This window comes from Aquila chrysaetos, chromosome 3, assembly GCF_900496995.4.
Source record: "Aquila chrysaetos chrysaetos chromosome 3, bAquChr1.4, whole genome shotgun sequence".
Classification (NCBI taxonomy): Eukaryota; Metazoa; Chordata; class Aves; order Accipitriformes; family Accipitridae; genus Aquila; species Aquila chrysaetos.
In genome coordinates this window covers 23,708,396-23,729,266 of record NC_044006.1, presented here as the reverse complement: position 1 = coordinate 23,729,266, position 20,871 = coordinate 23,708,396, and the positions used below count along the sequence as shown (strand labels likewise).

Genomic DNA, 20,871 nt, shown 5'->3' with positions numbered 1-20,871 from the left:
CCACATGTTAATTCATATGTCTTTAGAAATGCAGCCCCACATGCATAAAGATCCGGTCCTTCAAACACTATGACTCTGTCAGATAGCTCTTAGTGCTGTCTCACTGATGCAATAGTATTTGTCATACCAGTGGGAGCTGCTTGTGGTAGTAAGTTGTGTCTGACTGAATGCTCATTGAGAGTTAGAAGGAGTGACCCAAAGCTCCATGAGGTTATAGGTTTATAAAAGGACAAATGTAAGGTCTGCTTAAAAGCTAAAATATTTCTTGCAACATGTTACATCTATTGGGTATTTTTTGTGTATGTTTCTGCTTCCTTTTTAGTTTTCATTTTAGGTGGTGTAGTTACAGGCAGAGTGTGTATTTCAGTTTGAAATTGCTTGTTTGGTAGTAGACAAAAATGTAAAAATGTAGTTTAATCCAACTATTGGGAGCAGGTTGCAAGAAGATGAATGCTTAATTCCTCAGCAGATGCAGGTCTGCTGTGCCCAAGTAGTTATGTGTCTCTCCTGGGCAGTTTCCTTTGTGTCAGCAAAGAGGAGCAACTGATAGTCTTCAGCAGTATGTGTGTAGCCTGGGCAATGGTAACTCAGCTTTGGTGAATCTCTTTTATCTAAGGTGAATTTACTTTTCTTGATGGGTGGGTTGCTGTGCATCTCCAGTAGAACAGGACCTAACCATGTTGCGTAGTCAATGCAGTTTAAACCCATGTGTTGCGTTATTTCAGGGAAGTGTGCTTGTGGAGCCATGAAGCTTGCTCCTGCAGACATTTCCCATACATCTATAATGGGATATCTCTCCTGTAGAGGAGACTACAGGGTGGGTGATGGGCACCCACAGTGGTATCAGTCTGAAAATGGCTTGGCTGTAGCTCAGGCAGTCTCTGCAGATGTTAATTGACTGAGCTTATGGTTTTCCCTGGTCCCTCTGCGGTGTAGACGTGATCTTTTTCTTAGGGCGATATTCTGGAATAGTTTTTCTGCCTTCCTGAGAGAAGACAGCAGGTAGCGTAAAACATGACAAGACAGAAAAGCTTGTTGTCAGTTTTTATTTTCCCTCTCCTGTGCTTAGCTGGTTGAAGCAAACCAGATGTGAATGGTGGTACCAGGAACATCATATTTGACTTGTGCATGTAACTAATCTGAAACTTAAGGTTGCGTTAGAGAAAATGAGAAGTTAAAGCTTTCCCGTTTAGAGCTGCGTATTTCCTGGGTTGTGCAGACAATAAGAAAAAAAGATAGCCTGTAACTTGACTGGAACTGCAGTGCAGCAAGTCTGCCAGTAACACTTTACACATCGTCCTTTTGAGAGGGAGTCCAAAAGAGCGAGCCAGCTTGCCTCTGCAGGCTGTGGGTGCCAAAGACCTCCTCATACAGCAGTAGTTCCCAGCTACTGAGGTGCAAGGTGTTACAGGCAAGGTGCAGCTAGGTGCTGGCTCTTACTCTACAGGAGCACTGGCATGTTAACTCCTTTCGCCTGCTTCTGGCTGTGCCCTCAGGGTTGGGGGGGTGCTTGGGAGTGCTTTGGGAGACTGGAGAGAGATTTATCTCGGCTTACAGCCCTGTATTTCTGCACCCCACCAGGTTACAAGGTGACCATGTGGAACTGGTACTGTTAAAGGAGAAGGAATAGGAGTGCAAGGAGGAAAAAAATTTAAAAAGCAGAGGATAGGGATGGGAAAGTAGGGAAATGAGAAGGAAGGCTAGAGCACAGCTGGAAAAATGTTGGGATTCACTGTTCCAGGAGCTGTAATAGCAAGTAAAACAAGGACACAGAAAACTCAGTGTTAATGCCCTCGGCCAACAGAGGAATGTTGAATGGGAGGAAACGCAAGGCCCTTGTTGATGTTTTTTTGCTGCTAAGCCGGTGGTGGATGGCGTGTTTCTGAAGTTCAGCTTTGAGTTTTGCAATAATGCAGAACTGACAGGGGTGACCAATCATAAAGGTGGTGCGGCATGCAGAAGTTAAAACAAATGGGCTCAAGTTGAAACAGTAACAATGAATAAAGGCAGTGTGAAGTACTATGCTATTTAACAAAAAAAACCAAAACACTGAAACATACAGTCCTAGTGGGAAGGCAGTAGTACCATACCATATATACAGAGAGGGCTATAGCAGGTGATAAAGGGAGATAGTAATGCGATACACATCTTTGTTCTTTACAATGACTACTTGAATTACTGATGTCCAATATAGCAAAGAATACATAAGCAATATACTGTGTATTGCAGTTAGTCTGGTCTCCAACTCTGTGTTTTGAAGGATAACAGAATTAATGTTTACACACAGAAACCGTATTTTTTTTATGGAGGCAGGGATCCCTTGTGCTTGCTAGTGCAACAGTGGGCGAAACAAGAAGTACTTAGTTTGCCAACATAGGAGTTCTTTACTACATTTCAAAAGCTTTAACACACAGCAGCTTTGAACGTGCAGGTTTTTCCAGTTCACTGAAGTAGCAGCATAGGCTTCTTCTAGGCTAACTCTTAACAACACAAAGGTGGATCATGACAGTCGTGATTTTAACTTCAGGCCTTTTCAGGATAGAGGTGATAAATTTTTGGTCCCTGTTTCATTAATGTGGTATTTTAATGTATGCCCTGTGTATTTTCTGTATTTGGTGTAGATACCTGCTTAGGTGTAGTATTTGGATTTAAAATCTAAATGCCTTACAGCCTTCATACCTGTATCTTCCCTACACCTATATGGTAGGGAAGAAGTGTGGACTACAAGTGCGGGGAAAAAATACGGAGAGACTGAGTGACTTGTTTATGCTTGTGAAGGGAGGGCTGTAGCAGAAGCGGGTGAGAACCAAATCCTGGGTTAGACCATCTGAGTGAAAAGGTATGTCTGATAGTTAAAGTGCTCTTTCTGCCTTGAAAGGTAATATTCAGAATACTTTTTTAGACTAGGATGGTTCTGCCAGCTTCTTATTATGATCAAAACTGTAAAGCTGCAACTCTTCTGCTTCTCTGGAAAATACATTCCTTATGCCGTTAAAGCAGTGTAGCTTTTAAAATAGATGCTAAATATAATACCAGTTGTATAGACAAACCTTCCCCCTTAAATTTTTGTCTTTCCTTTTTTTTTTTTTTCTTTTTTTTTTTTTTAAATGTTGATACAGGGCAAATTGAGAATTTACATTCCCTTGATCCAGTGGCTTGCTGTTTTAAGTCCTGAGTCAGCATCAAAATTGCAAAGCTATCTAGAAGACTGGGGCAGCTTCTCCTGTTTTGTCTCTCATAAGGCTGGCTGTTCAGAATAACTGCAGTGCTGTGGGAAAGCAAGACACGACACCCCCATTTGTTGTTTTCTGTTTCCCAGTGCAGTCCCTTCTGCAAGACTGCTCTTTCCTTCCGATACTTAGTCCAGATAGGTGGCAGTGCCACAAAGCTGGTTTGTATTTATATGTTCAGGATTAACATTTCTCTTTTTACATAGGTTAAGTAGCTTGTGTGTATTTAGTCTATTGGGAAACTGTAAGATTGAAGTGACAGAATTTCTCTGTCGCCCTTGCAGCTCTGATAGTTAAAAAGTTACCATAAGTTATTTTGTAATGGTTCATACTTAATAACAGTTTTATAAAGTGCCTTCCATCTCTGATCAAAAGCTTATTAAGATCACTAACTTTGTGATCGACCAAGTCAGATCCAAGTCTGACCGTAATCTCTGTTGCCCTTGTGCCTTGTGTCCTGTTCCTAGATGTTGCCCCAATTTTGTCACTCATCCATAGTGGTCCAGTGTTTATGTACCTTGGACAGTAACTTCATTGTCTTTGTCTTCTCTCCTTAGCTCAGGCTAGCAGCTGACAGGCCGTGTAGGTGGGCGTGCCATCACTTAACAGATAACTCAGGCTCTTAGGTCAGTCTTTATTGCATTATAATTTATTTATACAATACATATCCATTAGTTAAACAGAAATGATACAGACATTAACCAGGAAGCTGTTACCATCTGTCCTGAGAGATTGTGTACCACAAACATTAGGATAGGAAAAAACCCATGTTTTTAATTGAGAAAACGTGGCCTTATTTTCCTTACAGTTCTACTAATGGAATTCCTGTGGCACTGTTGAAGTTGCTTTTTGTTTAAACTGATGTAAATGAGAGGAGAACTCTGGGGTTTGTGCCTTATGTGGCTGCATCTCCCTTGAGCCTGTCACTCTCAGCCCGATCCAGGCCCTCAGGATGGAGTTTCTAGATCTGACAGATGTCTTTGAGGTAATTTCCACCTCCCCCTGCTCTCCTTAGGGAGAAGTTCCTTCTATGTATTCATACTCATGTTCAAAAGTATTCTTCAGAAATGCACCACTTCAATTGAATCTTCCCCTCTAATAAAGATGATAAAAGTATGATTTTAGTGTGATCCATTTTTACTAAGGTCTTGTTCACGCATGGCCTCTTCAAAACAATAAATAAAAATGAAAAATAATAAATTATGATTCATCAAAATAGTTAATGATGTAAACAGTTTTCTCAACTTTGACTATAAAGCAGCATTGTAATATAGCCACTTATTCCCTTCGTGTATAGAATAATGTTATAACTGGGTTACCATCTGGTTTGTGTGCTCTCTTTCCAAGGCAGGTAATCCAAGCCTGTGGGTTTAGCCTCAGAAAACATGTATTTGTTTTAAGCCTTGTAATTTTTTTTTAAGATTATTTTAAATGGATTTAATATAATTCACTTAATGATTTCTTTATGCTGTTTTTCTTCAGTATGGGATCTGAAACTGTTGAAATTGCATGACTTCAGTAGCCAAAGGTTTCAGGGGAATCAGAGACGTTTGTGATACTAAAAGCAAATGCATAGCTGGTAATGTAGTACTTAGGCTGAAACTGTACTCCTGAATGTGGCCTGAATTTCCAGAAGAAAAATGAAAATTTATTTGCGCTAGGCATAATCCCGTTACCTGCTCCTGGGGGGCTGGAGTAGGGCTAGCAGTACTGGCTTTGCCCTGTGATATTTTGATCTGAGTCATCAGGTGTCCCGTCAGCACAGCGTTAAGCTCCGTGCCTGATCCTTCCCTATTGCTTTTGCCATTTTAACCCGAGAGGAGTAGTTTTTGACCTGTTTGGGGTTTTAGATTTGGGTTAGGTTTGTTTTGTTTGTTTGTTTGGGTTTTTTTTAACCATGTGTGGAGTCCTGAAAATATTCCAGTGGAAGTACAGCTCTCTATAGCAAATTTAAGCCTGCTAATAATAGGCTTGCTTTTTTTAGCAGTCTTTCACAGACCTGTTGGAAATGTCCCACTGACCCTCCGAGTTTTGTAAACCAGGGGTTGGAAACTGCCATGCTGATGGATATCTGGATGCATCTGCAGGAGACTGCCAAAAATTCTCAGCATAGCTGGGCTGTTTTGTTACACTCCTGCTGATCAGATAAAGCTTTTTAGGCCTTGCAGGAGGCATTAGGAAAAAATACATGAATACTAATATTGCTTTATTTTCCCTGCTAGAACTTGCTTTGGTAAGTTTTGACAGGCTTGTTGTTAGATTGGGCTGTATGAAAGTGTGGCAGGAGAAGCATAGGTAAATACCCTGTTAGTTAGAAAACACACTTTCTCTCATTTCTGTTGCAAAGGAAGATTAAATATGCAGTGTTTTAATCAAGGCAGTTTTATGTACAGAAAAATGAAACAAACTTCAAAATGACCTCTCTTGCAGTTCCTATCGATCTGGAGTTTGTTGGTTTTATTTAAAGGGACATCCTGTCCTGTGGATCTAGCTCGCCTAGTTTAGCTGTCATGAATATAACATGACTGGTTATGTATGTTTGCTCCCTTTTGATGACAGTAAAAGTTAACTTCAGTGTTGTTTGTCAGCTCTCAAAATACTGTCAATGAAGTCTGTCTCATAAAAGCTATTCTGAAGTATCTCTTTAAAGTATATAAAACCCCAAACTGAAAACCTCAGAAAATGCCTGTGATCTGCCCTGGTCTCACTCTTTTTCTTTTTTTTTTTCTTTTTCTTTTTTTCTCTGATTGTTTTCCTGTAATTGGCAGAACTTGAAATTCACTTAGTTCATATGACAAAATGTAACCTCTTCCCAAACTTTCATGTTAATAGACTTCTGATAGAGGAAATGGTTGCAATGTGCATAGTAATACTGTAGTTTTGCAAGTCATACCCATGTGCTTGACTTTACTTGCATGAGTAATTACATAAAAATCAGCAGGTTGACAATGACGATGGCATTAAGCTTGGTTTAAGTTTTGTAATGTCAGAACCTCAGTTAGCTTTCACGTATGCATTGGGTGAGGGCCCACATCATTCATTAGTTCATTCTTAATGCGTTCTTTGGCAGTTACAGGCCATTAAAAAATAGATCTTTTACATGGCTTATGGCAGGTCAAAAGACAGTTATTTAGTTTATATAGGGTATAATAGCATATTTTAAGTGTCCATTGTAGCAGGAAGTGGATTTTAATGTGTTTTATTTGCATTTCTAATGTGTATATCACATGGGTTTTTTATTATTCCTGTAATGCCAAATGCCTTCCAGATAAAAAAGAAAAAGTCTTTGCTCTGACATGTCATTAACCTAAATTGATGCGTGTGTTGTCATTGTATCTCACACTTACCTAGTGGCCTCTCTTGTAGCCTGACACTGTGATTAAGTCCTTAAGCCCTTTGCCTTCATTGTTTACATATTGTTTGCTCCAGAGCAGGAGGAACTGACATATTCCATCTGTGTGTTATAAATTAAGTTCATATGCGGCATGATTGAAGGGCAAGTTACTGCTTCCTCCCCCCCCCAATCTTTTTTTTTTGTTTTGTTTATATGAAAATACCAGGTTGGACAACATAAACAAAAACAGATGTTTGTGTATGTTAAGAACAGGGAATTAAAAAACCCCAAAACCTAACCAAGTTGTGTAGAAGAGAAGCTGAGACTCTAAGCTGCAGTAACGTGACTCTTAAGATAATGTACACTAAAACACACACGTATTTCTCAAATAATGAATGGTGTTTATGTACTGATTACTGATTTTTTCATTTTGTTGTCTGATGATGCCTCTAAAGCAAGCATTAAGTAACAAAGGGCATTAAATAACAAATTTGTCCTCCAGCCAGAAGTCCGAATTGGAGGCCTGTGCTCTATCCTCTTAACTGCTTCCTTACTGCACTGCAGAAACGAGTCCTCAGACTTTCAGGCTGAGGTGTCTCAAGGCTCCTTCCAGTTTCTCCTTAGACAGTTACACAGCAATAGGTTTGTGAGGTTTTTTCCTCCCTCCAATTCAGCTCAATAATATTTCTGAGAGAGAGCTGTAGAACTCTTACTAGAGTGGAACCACTTCCTGCATTTGCAAGAGAGATTAATTTTTATTTGACTGCTGAAGTGTGCTGTTCAGGACTAAACCCACAGTTTAATCACTATGTATTTGTCTAGCTTTCAGTCAGTCTCTACTAATACTGGCCTTAAGGTGACTTGTCAAACTAATTCCTCTGTTAAATAGGAGTTTGCTTTTCCTGTGATCGTTTCATTCCTTTGCTTTGGGAAACAAAACCTTGGGGTGAGGGTGGAGAAAGGCTCAGAGTCTAGGCAAAAAATCCTGAAAGTCTGTGTTCAGGACTATACCAGCTTGTTACTGCACCTGATGTGTCAAGTTGAAGACTTCCGTTTGAAAATCAAACACCTAAATTACTGGTTTCTTTCGTATTTTTTAATGCAATATGATGTTACTGTCAAATAAACATTGTTGCCAGGCATGAGTCTTTAATTATGTCAGCTTTATTTTGAGCTGGCAAACCAGCATAACAATTTTAATAAGATTATTTAATAATGCAATGAAGGTTAACCTATTTCCTTGGGGGAGGGATCGAGTCTTTAAAATACTTGTTAAGTCTGTGTGAATGTGAATACCTAAGCATCCTTAGAGAAATTCTGAAAAACTGGGGAAAAGGTATGGATTTACTGGTAGGTATAGATATATCTGAACTTAGACCACCAGATTGTTTGCGTAATCACTGTTTCTGAAAATTATATAGCTTGTCTCCGTAAGTATCAGGAGTCATGAGGCTAAATTATAGCTGTGGTTAAAATACAAAGTAATTATAATGTGGTATGTGAATTTTGTGATTGAGGAGAGGTTGGTTGGTTTTTTTCCTTGCCAATGTAAATGAGATCCACACGTGCACATTTTTATCCTGATTTTTCTGTTCTGTGTGATGTATGTATAAGTGTAAGACTGATATGCTTTACCATTAATCCATGTGACTTTCTTCAGATTCATAAAACATCTTAAACTCTCTCACCTGGCAGCATACTAAATGCTAAAAGCAGAAATATAAGAAAATACCTAATTCTCCTAGTTTATTTATACCAGTTATGTTAGAAAACAAATATTGTAAACGGTCTGATTCATCCACTTCATCCACCTAGTAACTTTGCTCTCCTGGCTTTTTCCTCTCGCTGTGGCAATAGCAGTTCCAGTCACCTCTCTTCCATGTCACTTGCACTAACATGCACAAGCTTGTCACTTCTGTGCTTGGATTTAATTAATCATCCTGCTCATTAATAACCTTACTCTTTGGCTGTGGGAGACTAATTGTCCTCTTATGAATTTGGTCCTCTTGAAATAACAACTAGAAAGCAAACTATCATCTCCTTCCCTGTCTAGGTAGGGGGAATAGCATCTCAGTTTAGGTCGGTGTTATGCAAAATAGAGCTTTCTCCTTGTACTCAACAGAACTTAGCCATAAAAGTTTGGCGAGAAGTTTAAGGTCCTAGGTACTTTTGTGATCCTCTCGCTGTGTTTTCTGTAAAATTTATCCATTTTGTATAGGCAACAGTGGCACTTTGTTAACAATTCAACACAAAAATCACTTTAGTGCGAACTTTTTTGGCAGAAAACATAATTAACAGTGAACATTGTCTCCCTTTCTCTGAATTAAAATGGAAAAATGCGTTCTATTTTTTTTTGCAAAGAAATGAGAATAATCCTTACATGTTGAAATAGGAGGCTGAACCCTTCTGTTTAGGTATATGCAATTCAGTGTATTTGGTAGCAAAATTATCATATCCATTTTTGTAGAAGGTGGGTCTTTATGTAGGGATTGTATTGGTTTTGAGCTTTTAGAGCATTGTGCAAATACCCTGTTAAGAAGTGTCTTTGGAAGAAGTTGCTGGGTGTATAAAGAGCTGCTTTTAAAGCGCAGCATTCCAGGTGTGCTCTAATATTGAGTGGTGTGTGTTCACAGTGCAGATTGATTGATTGCCTGCCAAAGTCTTATGAGCACCTTTTTTGTTTTCTCAAATGCCTGTGTTTGGTGGGAGTCACGCTGAAACTACAGTAAGTGCTGTGCATACTTGGAGTAGTACAGTTTCTGGCTCAAGATGGACCTTACCCTCTGGGTAGACAAGGTGCCTGGCAGACACAGAAAGGACAGGGCAATGGCAGCAAGTGTCCTGTTAGTGCCCTTATTACAGTAGAGTGGAGTTAGCTAGAAGTGCTAAAGGGGAGCTAAAACAAATGCCATTGAGAGATGGAGCAAAGGTGGTGGGAGAAGCATGGCAAAGCAGAAGACTTACAAGGGACATAAGGCCGAAGGAGGAGGTGAGAGTGGGATAGCTGTTGTTCAGGAAGAGCATCCTCCAGCCAAGACTAGAAATTCCTGTCAAGATCTTTGCCTGGGTTGCTTCTTCAGCAGTTCCTGTCACTGTTACTTCGCAGTAGTTTGGTTTTGCAGTTACCCCAAAGCCGTGAGTCAATGGTTAAGGAGAAAGGAAACCTCTTCCACTTGCTAAGCTTCCCAGTATCTGTAGGAGAGACCCTTCCCTTCCCCAGGTCTGAGGCAGAAAAGGACCCTGCCAGCTGTGCCATGTCTTTCCTTTTTCCTCATGTGACGGTGTCCAGTTCTTGCTTCAGTTCCTGCTTTGGCAGCTCCTGTTGGCACCTACCTGACCACTTTCTCTTCATTAAAATGCTTGTTGCTTTTCCTCTGGAGGGGTGGAGGTGGCACACAGGTGGGTTTAATGTGTAATTAAGCAAGTCTTAAAAGCACTTAGAGAGTCTTCTGAGTAAGAAGTGTTCTGGTAAGCACAAGAGTCTGGTTTCCAAATGCACTATTTTGTGTTTGGTTTATTTATCTTTTTTGCTTTTTCAACTTACTTTCTGCTGTTTGGAATTTCCCACGTGATCCCCATGCCATTATGCGAACAGAGGTCTACATGTCTTGCAAAGCAGTGATCACTGTTTCTGACTCTCTTTCAGATGCAAGTATGGACATAATAGCCTATGATGATTACTCCAGTCCACCGCTTCAGAGATATTGAAAGGAAACCTGAATACCTCCAGCCAGAAAAGTGTGTTCCACCTCCTAGCCGCGCTTCCCTGGGAACAATGTGGTTTATTCGAGATGGCTGTGGTATTGCATGTGCTGTCGTTACCTGGATGCTGGTGTTCTATGCCGACTTTGTAGTCCTTCTTGTCATGCTAGTTCCATCAAGAGATTATGTTTATAGTGTCATCAATGGCACACTGTTCAACACCTTGGCTTTCCTCGCTTTGGCTTCACATTTTCGTGCTATGCTGACAGATCCAGTAAGTATATCTCTCTCTGTATGTCTCGGAAAGAAACAGGCGGTGTTTTTCTTGTCTGCTAGATGTTGGGTAACTCAGTTGCTGAGTAAGTGGCAGATTTAAATAACTTTTGTGTGTCAGCCTGCTGAGTGAGGGTGCTGATCTGGTATGCTAATTTCTCATCCCACTCAAGTCAGATGCAAAGTCAAGGACCCAGCTTTAGGTTCCCATTGTGTGAGCAGTTCCTCTTTTTGCACTGGGAAGGAGAGCATTTCTCTCTGATGCTGTTTTCTCCCCAGTGGCAGATCTTGTGTTTGTGGCCTGTTGTGTCTTGACAAACAGGAAAGCTGGAAAAGCTGGTTTTGGTTGTCTGCCTTGGCAAGTATTGCTTCAGCAGAGTGGAGCAGAACATGTGTTGTTTTGAAAAGCCATGTTACCATCTCTCATACTAGTGATTTAGTTGAGTTTATTGAACCATGCTGAAATAAATACTATGCAAGCTTGCTATGAGCTGACAGTTCTTAGGCAGGTGGGAAGCATCAGAGTTGTAAGACCCCCTTGTATGTCTCTGTAAGACATTGCTTTATGAGAGATCTGGTCTGCTGCTTTCTTGTCTTTCAGCTAGTGAGAAGGTAGAGTTTAGTACCATGATGCTTATTCTGAGTGAAGTGTGATGGTGTATTTTGTTTATTAACCTCTGGACAGTAGAATCAGTTCAAAACCCCTACTCCACTAGTCAGTGGAAGGAAAAACAAGCTTAGACTCACTCCTCTTGGCCCCTTCCTCCTGAGTGTTCTTGTTGCTACTGGGAATGGTGGTGTGCCTCTGATACTCTATTCCTTCCCAATGTCATTTCCTACTTGAAACCTTGTTAGGTGCCATTAAAAATTCAGTGTAATCTTCGTTTCTTAGTTTCCAGCTCTCCCAGAGGCCACAGCACTGCAGAAATTGCTTGATTTTGGGTAATTTTACAGTTTATGGTAAAGACTGAGGCACTGCACGCTACTGCTGCTGGGCAGAACTGTAAGCAGTAGCTGAGGCTCTGAAACTCACGGCCGGTGGACTTGGGAATACAGGATTGCAGCAATTTGTTATATAGTTGATATCCTAGGGGTTTTCATTGTTGCTGCTGTTAATTATTGTATGCTGTGTGGCTTTAATGCCTAGGGACCTTCAGGTCGCTGGAATTATTTTGCAGAGTGAGCAGGAACTCATTTGAAACAAAAGCTGTTTTCTGAAGCAGACTGGGCAAGCAGCGTTGGAGAAGCAGATACAATCTCTATGCAGAGTAATTGGGAAAGGATACATTAATTCTTAGCGTGTGGTGGGATTTTTGTGTGTCGGTGGTGAGAGCCAGTGCGATTTTTTTTTTTTGTTGTTGTTGTTCTATTCTTTGTAGAGCTTTTTATGAGAAAATCAGCTAAACAAATGGAGGAGGGGAGATAAAGTGAGGGGATGCAGCAACATCTGGCAGACAGTGTGAGTCAGGGATGAAGGAGGCTGGCAGGACATGGGGAACCAGGGACACATCTAGGATCAGAATGAAACAGAAAGCACTGCTGAGGCAAACAAACAGGAATTCTTATTATAAATAAATGAACACCTGAATTCTTCAGAATTGGTAATGTGTGTCATGCTTTTCAGGAGCTGCTTCCTGTGGATTCTTGCCAAAAACATTCCTAAGGTTTTGAGCTTTGCTGTGTACTAAAGAGAGAGAACATCAGTTGTAGCATTTTGTGGAAATTGGTCTTGGTAATTTTTAAATTGATCAGGCCTGTTGGGAGGTTTTTGTGGAATAACCCAAAGACTGCTCAAGAAAGCCTTATAGTAATGATTTAATGTGCAGTTCTCTCATTGATGTGTATTATTCCTGTTTATTGCTGTTGGGAGGTTGTATAGATGTATTAAAAAGACTGTTCCATCAGAAATCTGTTAAAATGTTACAGCCCTGCTTTTATTTCAGTATAAAAGCCTTAGATCCACAGAGGTGCATTTGTGCCAATGTACCAGCACCAATTTAATACAGTATATTTCATGACCTTTGGTTTTGGGGTTTTTTTTGAGCCCTAGAAGGGCTAGAAACTCTTGAACTCAGACTCCTGCAGCAGCAATACGTTACCTGTTTAAAGACATGAATTTTAAAGTGGCAATTGCACAACTAAGAAAGTTTTGCCTAGTCTTATTCAGGTGGAAGGTTTCTTAGTGTTCACTGTTTGAATGTTAAACCCTAATACAAATAACAAATACACAATGGAAGCATAGCTATAAATACATGAGGCGTTTACCAGCAACTTAGTGTACATACTTCATAAGTAGCTGCTTCTACTGGAATAAAACATCTGCGGTTTCTAGTTTGTGATACGAAACACTGGCATGATAAATTTGTTGATAGATGTGAAGAGAGGGATGAGGATTCTTAAATATTGTAAGGTTACTATAGGATTACAAAAGACTGATTGCTTAAGTGAGGATTTGCTGATGTTTAAAAAAAACAAACCCCCAAAATAATGTTTAAGTATGTGGTTCCATATACTAGGACCTCATTTTAATTTCTTTTTTGAACCTTCTTGCTCTTCCCGAAACTCTGTTGATCTTAGGGAAGTTTTTATTTCTTTCTCTTCCTTCCCCTCCCATTGTTTTATGTCATCCTATTGTTCTTAGCACTTGTAATGTCCACAGGTTAATCTTCTGGTTTGTTTTTTTTTTCTGCAGGGTGCTGTACCCAAAGGTAATGCCACAAAGGAATTCATTGAGAGTTTACAGCTAAAGCCAGGACAGGTGGTTTACAAGTGCCCAAAGTGTTGTAGCATCAAACCTGACAGAGCACATCACTGCAGGTAAAGTCTTTCCTGAGGATTGCTCTTTTGTCAGGACCTCAAGAATTACCCAGTGTGCTTTGATCTAAATTGTTATTGGAGTCTCAGACTGGAGTGGTTAAGTTCAGAGATTGACATCTGAATTCTGTTGTCAATAGTGCCAGGCACATTCAAGCTTCTCTGAAAAAATCTCGGGCCTTTTCTGAGAGAAGTTTTCATCTATAGCAGGCTGGGGCTGCTTCTTGCGAAGTGAGAAACACTTAAATGAATGCTGCCTTGACTCCAGACCTGTAATTGACATTGCATAAATCTTCATGTAAATGTGACTTAAAAAGAGACATTATATACCAGAATGCATAGAAATCCATAAAATGTAATGTCTCTCAAAAGGTCAGTGTCCTTTCTATTTTTGTTTTTATTCACAAACCCATTTGTCTAACTGTAGATTCTATTTAGAAGTTATATTTAAGTTAAAACTAAAGTTCAGGTAACTGTAAATATTTTTTAAGAGTTCTGACTTCCACATTTTCATTGAGTACTGTGACTTTGTTTTGTGCTTTGTGATAGATCAGTATGGCTACTGATCTGTCATGTTCTTTCTTTTTCCGGTGGTATAAACTTCCCTGAAGAGAGTAACTGGTAGTGAGCTTTTTAGTACTAAAGGCAGCGAGCAAAAAAAAATAACCACTTCCTAAAATTCTCTTCTGCTTTTAAAGCAAGTGAACCTGCTTTCCAGACAAGTAGTTAATGAGTTTGCATGGTGCCCCCTCCTTACCTAGTCAAAAACCAATACATCCTGAGAGAGTTCGTATCCAGGTTACTGCTGATCATGCAGGGGTCTTGTGGGGAGGGCAATATGTGGTACTGAGCTGAACAAACTTGTTCTGCTGTTTGCATTTTTCATATTTATTTTCAGAGCTTTAGTTTGCAAATGTTTTTCTTTTTTCGTTGTTTTTTTTATTTTAATCAAAATCAGGAGTTGGTTTTCAGCAGGAGCAATGTGATCATGCCTATCATTTATTAATGCTACTGTAGAATCCCCTCTGACACTTCTTCAATTATGAATGAAACTTCACATCTAAAATGCTGTCTGACTGATGACTGGCAGTGTAGGTGAATGAGAGAGACTCTGGCTAAACACAAAACGTCGTCTCCATTTTTTCTATGCTTTAAGATAACTTTTTAGACATTAAGATTTGGAAAACTGATCCACTGAGTACTGATGCTGCTGAGAATCTTCAGTCAAACCTTTTTTTGTGGGGTAGGGGAATTTATTGGACTTCAACACATCAAGGTTGTGCATATGCATCAGCAGGAGATACTCCTAGCTGTATGCCTGAGGGACCAGGGTGCTTTTTGATTCATAGGCTATTTTGTGAGTCCCCCATGCCCAGCAAACTACTCCTGCCAGCGTTTGGAAGCTGCGTGGTTGAGCAGGGGGAGAGTGTCTGAGTATGGGCAATCCCTGCTGCCTATAGTTTTCAGTCTTAGTTTCTGTGTTTCCTTTTCTACCAGCTAGTTTTGTGTTCTGCCTGTCATCCAGCTGCTTTTGGTCCATATGCATGGAATAAAATCTCTCCTCTCAGCCTTAGCAATCTCCTTCACAGAGGTCGTCTTTGGCTTGGCTGCTTCACGTTGTCCCTCTGGGGAACTAGGATCTAGGAGCAGTTGAAGGGGTTGCTTGGGTACTTACCTGTTTCAGAGCCCAAGGGAAGCGTGTGCATATCTGCATGCAGTAAATTAGACCACAGGGAGACAGACATCCTCCTGCTTTACACCACCTGCCCTGCCTCCCCCCCCCTTTTTTTTAAACCAGTAATTTATACTTGTCGTATGAAGTATGATGCTATCTGTCAGATAAATTGTTTGTGCTGTGCCAGCTGATTTTAGTCCCCATGTAGCTCAAAAATCATTTCAGGCTGTTTATCCTAGCGAAACAAGGCTTTTCCTGTTTTCCACTGTACCTGGGGCTGGCAAGTAACAGGGTACCTGTGCCTGCCTGAGGAAAAGCAGCTCCTGGTCTGGCCCCATGCCAGGAGGCTGGGGGACTGCCTGACCAACCTTTCATTTAGGATCAGGGCTATAGCAACTCACTTGTTTTTCAGGCATGGCATGTATCCTTGGGGATTCCCCCCCCCCCCCCCCCCCCCCGCCATGTAGAGTGAGTGCAAGGCTGTTCTGACAGAGAGGTTTTCTATTATTTATTCATACGTGCTCATAAGAACGTGTTTATGGTTTTGTTTGAGTTTCCCTTAAGCATTTGGGTGTTGAAGTTTATTGTTTATATTGAGGTCAAAATATTTTTTGTTACAAGAAGAAAAATAAAATTAGCAGAGCCCTCGATTCTTTCTGTTTCAGTGCTGCCAGAATTGTTCTGGAATGGCTGTTTCCTTTCTGGGTCTATTGTTTGTTTGTTTGGGGGTTTTGTGTTTTTTCATATTTGATTTCTGTGCTTGTTTGTGCAATGTGGTATCAGGAGACTGCCTTTCGTCTCCTATCATATGAGGAAGCGGCAGAGAAAAAGACTTCCTTTATTATGTGAGTTGAAGCAGTTACTGACTAAGCAAGAGAATGATGTTCAGACAAAGTAATAATCTTTTAATTATTTGACTTCTAGCCACAATGTGCGTGCTGCCAAGAATTTGAATTTTGATTTTATTAGTCTGGTTTTGTGAAGTGTTTTAAGATCTAATTTTACCTTGAATGTATATTGTGGTACTGTCTTCCTGACTGACTGCCACAGCTGTTTTATGCTAGTTTGTGGCTTACCTTGATGTCAAGAATCTTTTCTAATGCTTTATTTAATTTTCTTTTTTGCAAGTTCCTGCTACCAGCTGATGTTGGTAAATAAACATTAGGCTGTTATTAGCAACTCTGAAAAATATTCATTTCTGCTTTTCATATCTTTCTGGTTTTTGTTTGGTTTTAATTTGTGGACATTTTCACGGACCAAATAGGTTAAAACTAAACTAAATCACAGATTTATTTTTTTTTTTCTATCTGCCTGAATGTATTGTTCAAACCGTATTTTGGCAGAACCGCTGATGTGAATATTATGCTAAGGAATGAAATGTGCTATAAATAAAGACCTGTATTCTTTCAGTGTTTGCAAGAGGTGTATTCGGAAAATGGACCATCACTGCCCGTGGGTCAATAACTGTGTAGGAGAGAATAACCAGAAGTACTTTGTACTGTTTACAGTAAGTATTTTGCAAGTGGTGTTTGAGGTTGTCCAATGGGCAGCACTGAAATGCTGTGTGTAGTCTGTGAAACAGCTCCGAAGGCTGGCTTTCTCTTCTTTCCTGTTTCAGAAGAACTTTATGGGGAACTGTTGCAGACTTTTTTTTCGCTGATTAGGAAACAAACACAACATGACAACAGGAAAAATGCATCATAGGAAGTATTTGCCAGGGTTTTGTGAGGTTTGTGTTGACAGTTGTTGGGCCCCTATTTCGGAATGTGAGTAGTTTGTCGTGGTGTTGAGCTCTTTGAGGCGTGGGCCATCCTTTTACACCGTACTGTGGCTGGTAGGGTCCCAGGCCGTATGTAGGGTTCCTAAATGTTGTAGTTGTATGAGTACCTGTGTGGAATCATATAATAAGAGCTGTTGCCACATCTTAAGTGAGGAGTGGGAAGCCTGCATCCCCTTTGGCAAGAATTATCCACCTTTTACTTGCAAGTGGTTTATCTGCATACTTGAAAACCAAGGAGGTGTTTGACTTTTTGTACTACATCTGTGGCATCACGAGTAAGAAAACAGAAGTGCAAACTTGAATACTACATATTTCTGAAAGGATTGAAATCTGTTTCATCAAAGCGAACTGCAAATATCCTGTGGGAGTAGCGTGAACATTATATGGCTGAGTTTCAGTGATGCTCTGTTTTATTAATAAATCTTTTTGAGACATCTCTAGGTTCAAGGAAGAATGTTCTCAGATTACCAAGTAACAAGGGGGAGGTTTTCAGTTAAATGGAAAGGCTTACTGTTCTATGGTGTGGCTTGTTAGGATGTGGATTACAGAACAAAACAAATCCTATTTCTTTCCCTTGAGCAAGGGTTTTTTCACCCTGAGGAGTGAGCTAGGTGTTTTAATTCTATCAAAAGGATTTCTTTTAAAACTGACATCTACTTTCAAGCAGACTGTATTAAACACTTAATGTAGTTGAGAGAAACAGGATAAGGGTTGCTGGTTTTGTTCTTGGTTATTCTTTTTGAGACCTGAGGAGGTGAAAGAATGGCAGCATGCTCAACTTGCAAGGAAAACCAAAATACTCTCCTGTCACCTTTTACGGCTTCCACAGGGGTTTCTTGTAACAAAATCTCTCTCCCTTCTAATATCTGCCGATCTTTGTCAGAGCCTGTAGGTTCAGGAGAGTCATCTTTTTAGCCATGTCTCAGTAAATTGTAGTGTATGTAGCATTGTGTATAGTGTAAAGCTTTCTGTTACAAAGCTAAGACCTAATTTAAAACAAAAAGTATTAAGTACAAAGTATTAAAGCTTGAGAGAAACTTTCCGTGCCAGTATCTGCCTTGGGGAAAAATACTTACTGAAAGAAAAAAAAAAAAAAAAATTTTTTTCTGAAACTTGTGCTGAAAAATAGATACAGTGCATTTTGTGGTTAGCTGTGCATTAGCTGTTGTTTCTCTGGGAATCTAGTGCTCTCAAGACCAAGGATGTAAGCTTTGACAACATGGTACCTCAATGTCAGAGTGTTGCTGTTCTCCGAAAGTTGCGCTGTACTCAGTGGTGATAAGGACAGTAAGCTGTGCAGAAGGCCGCACTGGGGCACAGGAGGCTGGGTTTTGTGTTCAGCTGGCTTTGAATTAAGCAGTCTCCCTTGTGTTCGCTCAGAGCTGTTAGTAAGGCCAGAATGAGTCTGTGTAGTCTTGGCATTTGCGAGCGTCAGGGTGCTTTTTTAGGGGCGATGGGAAGGCTTGGTGGTTTTTGGGGTGGTTTGTGGTTTGGGTTTTTTTTTGAAGTCTTAACACTTTGATTTATTTAGTGTTTAGAAGATTTAGCATTTTGGTCTTTAAACTTACCTGATACCTATATTACATCCTTTATTTTTCAGATGTATATAGCACTGATTTCCCTGCATGCTCTAATCATGGTGGGATTTCACTTCTTGTATTGCTTTGAAGAAGACTGGACAAGTGAGTACTAACAAAATGCCTCATTAAAATACCAGATTAGCCTATGAATAAGACCTTATAATGCAGTTTGCTTGTAAGGCAACCCCTTTTATGCTGGTTTCAGAAGACTGCCATCAGGGCTCTGCTCTGCTACCTCTGCTGTCTGATTATTTTTTTTTTAATGGTCAATCCTGGAACTTCATAATTCCTTCTGACCTGCTGGGATCTCTGTCCTGAAAAGTCCTGTTTCAACTTAAGCCTGATACTGCCTAGGGAGAAGCTGAGATGTGAAGACACCTAGATCGTATGTGTGCAATAATCTACTGTTGACATGAACGCAGCACTAATCTCCTGAATGCCAACACAAGATAAGAAGAATGTGTATGCTTTTTTTAAAAGGGTAGTGTGAATCATTCTTGCAAGACTGCCAAGAAGACATGCTAACTCAGATCCAAAAATCCATCCTCACAAGAACAAACAATTCCTTTCCACAGAAAACCCCAACCCAAACCCAAACAAACAAACAAAAAAAACCCCAGCCCTCACTCCAGAGCCGCCAGTGAATAAATTTTCACAAAGCCAGTTGAGATGCGTTTTTAAAAACAAATGGATGTAGGAAATCTTCTAGGTAACACTGAGTCAAACAGCAAGCTGTCAAAGAATGCGTGTGCAGATGTATATGCTGCTTGTGGATTTTTTTTGGAAGAACATTAGCTTCATTTTTCTTGGAGTTTCAATTGTGTCATTCAATATAATGGCTGGTTTTAGTTTATAATACTCCAGAGGAAGGGTACCTTTACACATATGAACTGAATTTGACAAGATTGTTCTGCTGTTCAAAGCTTTGTAAAACAGCTGCCAGCTGTCACTGGGAACATCTGGATTTGACTACAGTGGCCAGGGCTATAGGGGAAGGGTACTTCAAAAGACAGAGTTTCCTTTGCCCCCTTTGTCAGAGCCTGTATCTGGGGGGGAAGCACTTTTCCTGCCTGTTCCAGGTTTAGGGGGCAGAACAGAGCTGTTAAGAGAGATGGATCTGTTCCACCTAGCTTGGATTTGTGCTGATTGTGTTAGCCCCTGATTATGGTATATCTGTTAAAGCTTAACATCTCATGAGAAAAATAGGGGGTTTTGGTGATACTGGTTTCTTGAACTTCAGAAAAATCTGGAGGTGTTCTGACATTTACAATACTCAGCACTATGATTTTTGCCCTATAACATTTTTCTTCCTCTTCCTTTCTTCTGCTCCTCTTTTATAGTTACCTCCTCAGATTTTTTTTCAGCTCTTGCTTGAGTTTGTACTATAGAGTACGAGGAAAAGTCAGAATTTGGCTTAATATGTCCTTCTTTAGGTTATGACTTAAAGCAGTTATGAAAGGAAGCATACTCTGTTTTTATGTTGGTGCTACAGAAATAATTATCCTTGTGTCCTGACCACCAGCTTGAGATTTCTAATGGACTTTATCACTGTGGAAAATCTGTTAAGATTAAGGTTTAAGGGAGAAGCTACAGGTGAAATGGAGCAGAGTAGAGTCTAGCCAGTGTGCTGGGGAAACACCTAAGTGGAAAAGAATGTTGCATTCTGGAAGCGTTGCAGGCTTTTTTTGGTTTTGCTTTTTTTTAAACTTGCAGGAGTGATCATTTCATTGTTGAATATTCTCAAGAATGTCAGAGCTTCCCTGTGCACATTTTTGAGAATGTGATCATATAATTTATTTTGATAGTTTGAGTATGGAAAATTCCTGGCTTAGCAGGTGTTTTGCAGCTGCTGCACTACCTGATCTCTCCCCTTCCAACTCTGTTGTTTTGTCTTCACAGAATGCAGTTCCTTCTCTCCGCCAACTACAGTGATTCTTCTCATCCTCTTGTGTTTTGAGGCTCTCCTATTTCTCATCTTCACCTCAGTTATGTTTGGGACCCAAGTACACTCCATCTGCACTGATGAAACGGTGGGTGTGTTGCACACTCTCTCCTTTATCCCCTGTCTCTCACCGTTTGTAGAAGGGTTTTACCTCATTGCACGGGGACTTCGTGGATGTGTACCCTTTGAGGAAAGATCCAATGTAATAAACTGAGCTCGCACAGTGCTGGATTGTGCTCTCTGAAGGTTACTGTGAGAAGTAGTGTACACCTATGTATTGGCTGGGATGCTGTGTTGGCAGTACCTCTGATAAGGTAGGCATTGCTAATGGATTACTCTGTAGAGAGTATTTGTCCCTGCGGATTCAAGAACCTTTTTTCTTTGTGAAGTGCTTTTACATTGGTATTGTCTGAAATTCAGCTGTGTGTCCCCTGATGTCACTATTTACAGCTTTATGTGCTGGAAAGCCAGGATGAGTAGGTGGGGGATGGATAGATATAGATATACACAGACACGCATTTCTTTTAGTCTAGAAGATTTC

The 20,871-nt window shown here is 40.2% G+C and overlaps 1 protein-coding gene across 10 annotated transcripts in view; it reads left to right on the top strand.

Annotated features, from left to right (window-relative positions):
• The window catches only part of ZDHHC3 (zinc finger DHHC-type palmitoyltransferase 3), a 36,184-nt gene that overhangs the window by 3,701 nt on the left and 11,612 nt on the right, over positions 1–20,871 (top strand). For 9 of the 10 annotated variants that reach the window (XR_003922849.1, XM_030010401.2, XM_030010393.1 and 6 more), the window contains 5 exons: positions 10,211–10,540; positions 13,232–13,356; positions 16,439–16,535; positions 18,409–18,490; positions 20,288–20,418. Coding sequence is in view for 9 of the 10 variants with exons in the window: in XM_030010401.2 (XP_029866261.1) it covers positions 10,235–10,540; positions 13,232–13,356; positions 16,439–16,535; positions 18,409–18,490; positions 20,288–20,418 (741 nt within the window). In the remaining variant the exon portion in view is untranslated. Of the gene's footprint in view, positions 1–10,208; positions 10,541–13,231; positions 13,357–16,438; positions 16,536–18,408; positions 18,491–20,287; positions 20,419–20,871 lie in introns of all 10 variants that reach the window. The other variant, XM_041122787.1, reaches the window with a different exon arrangement.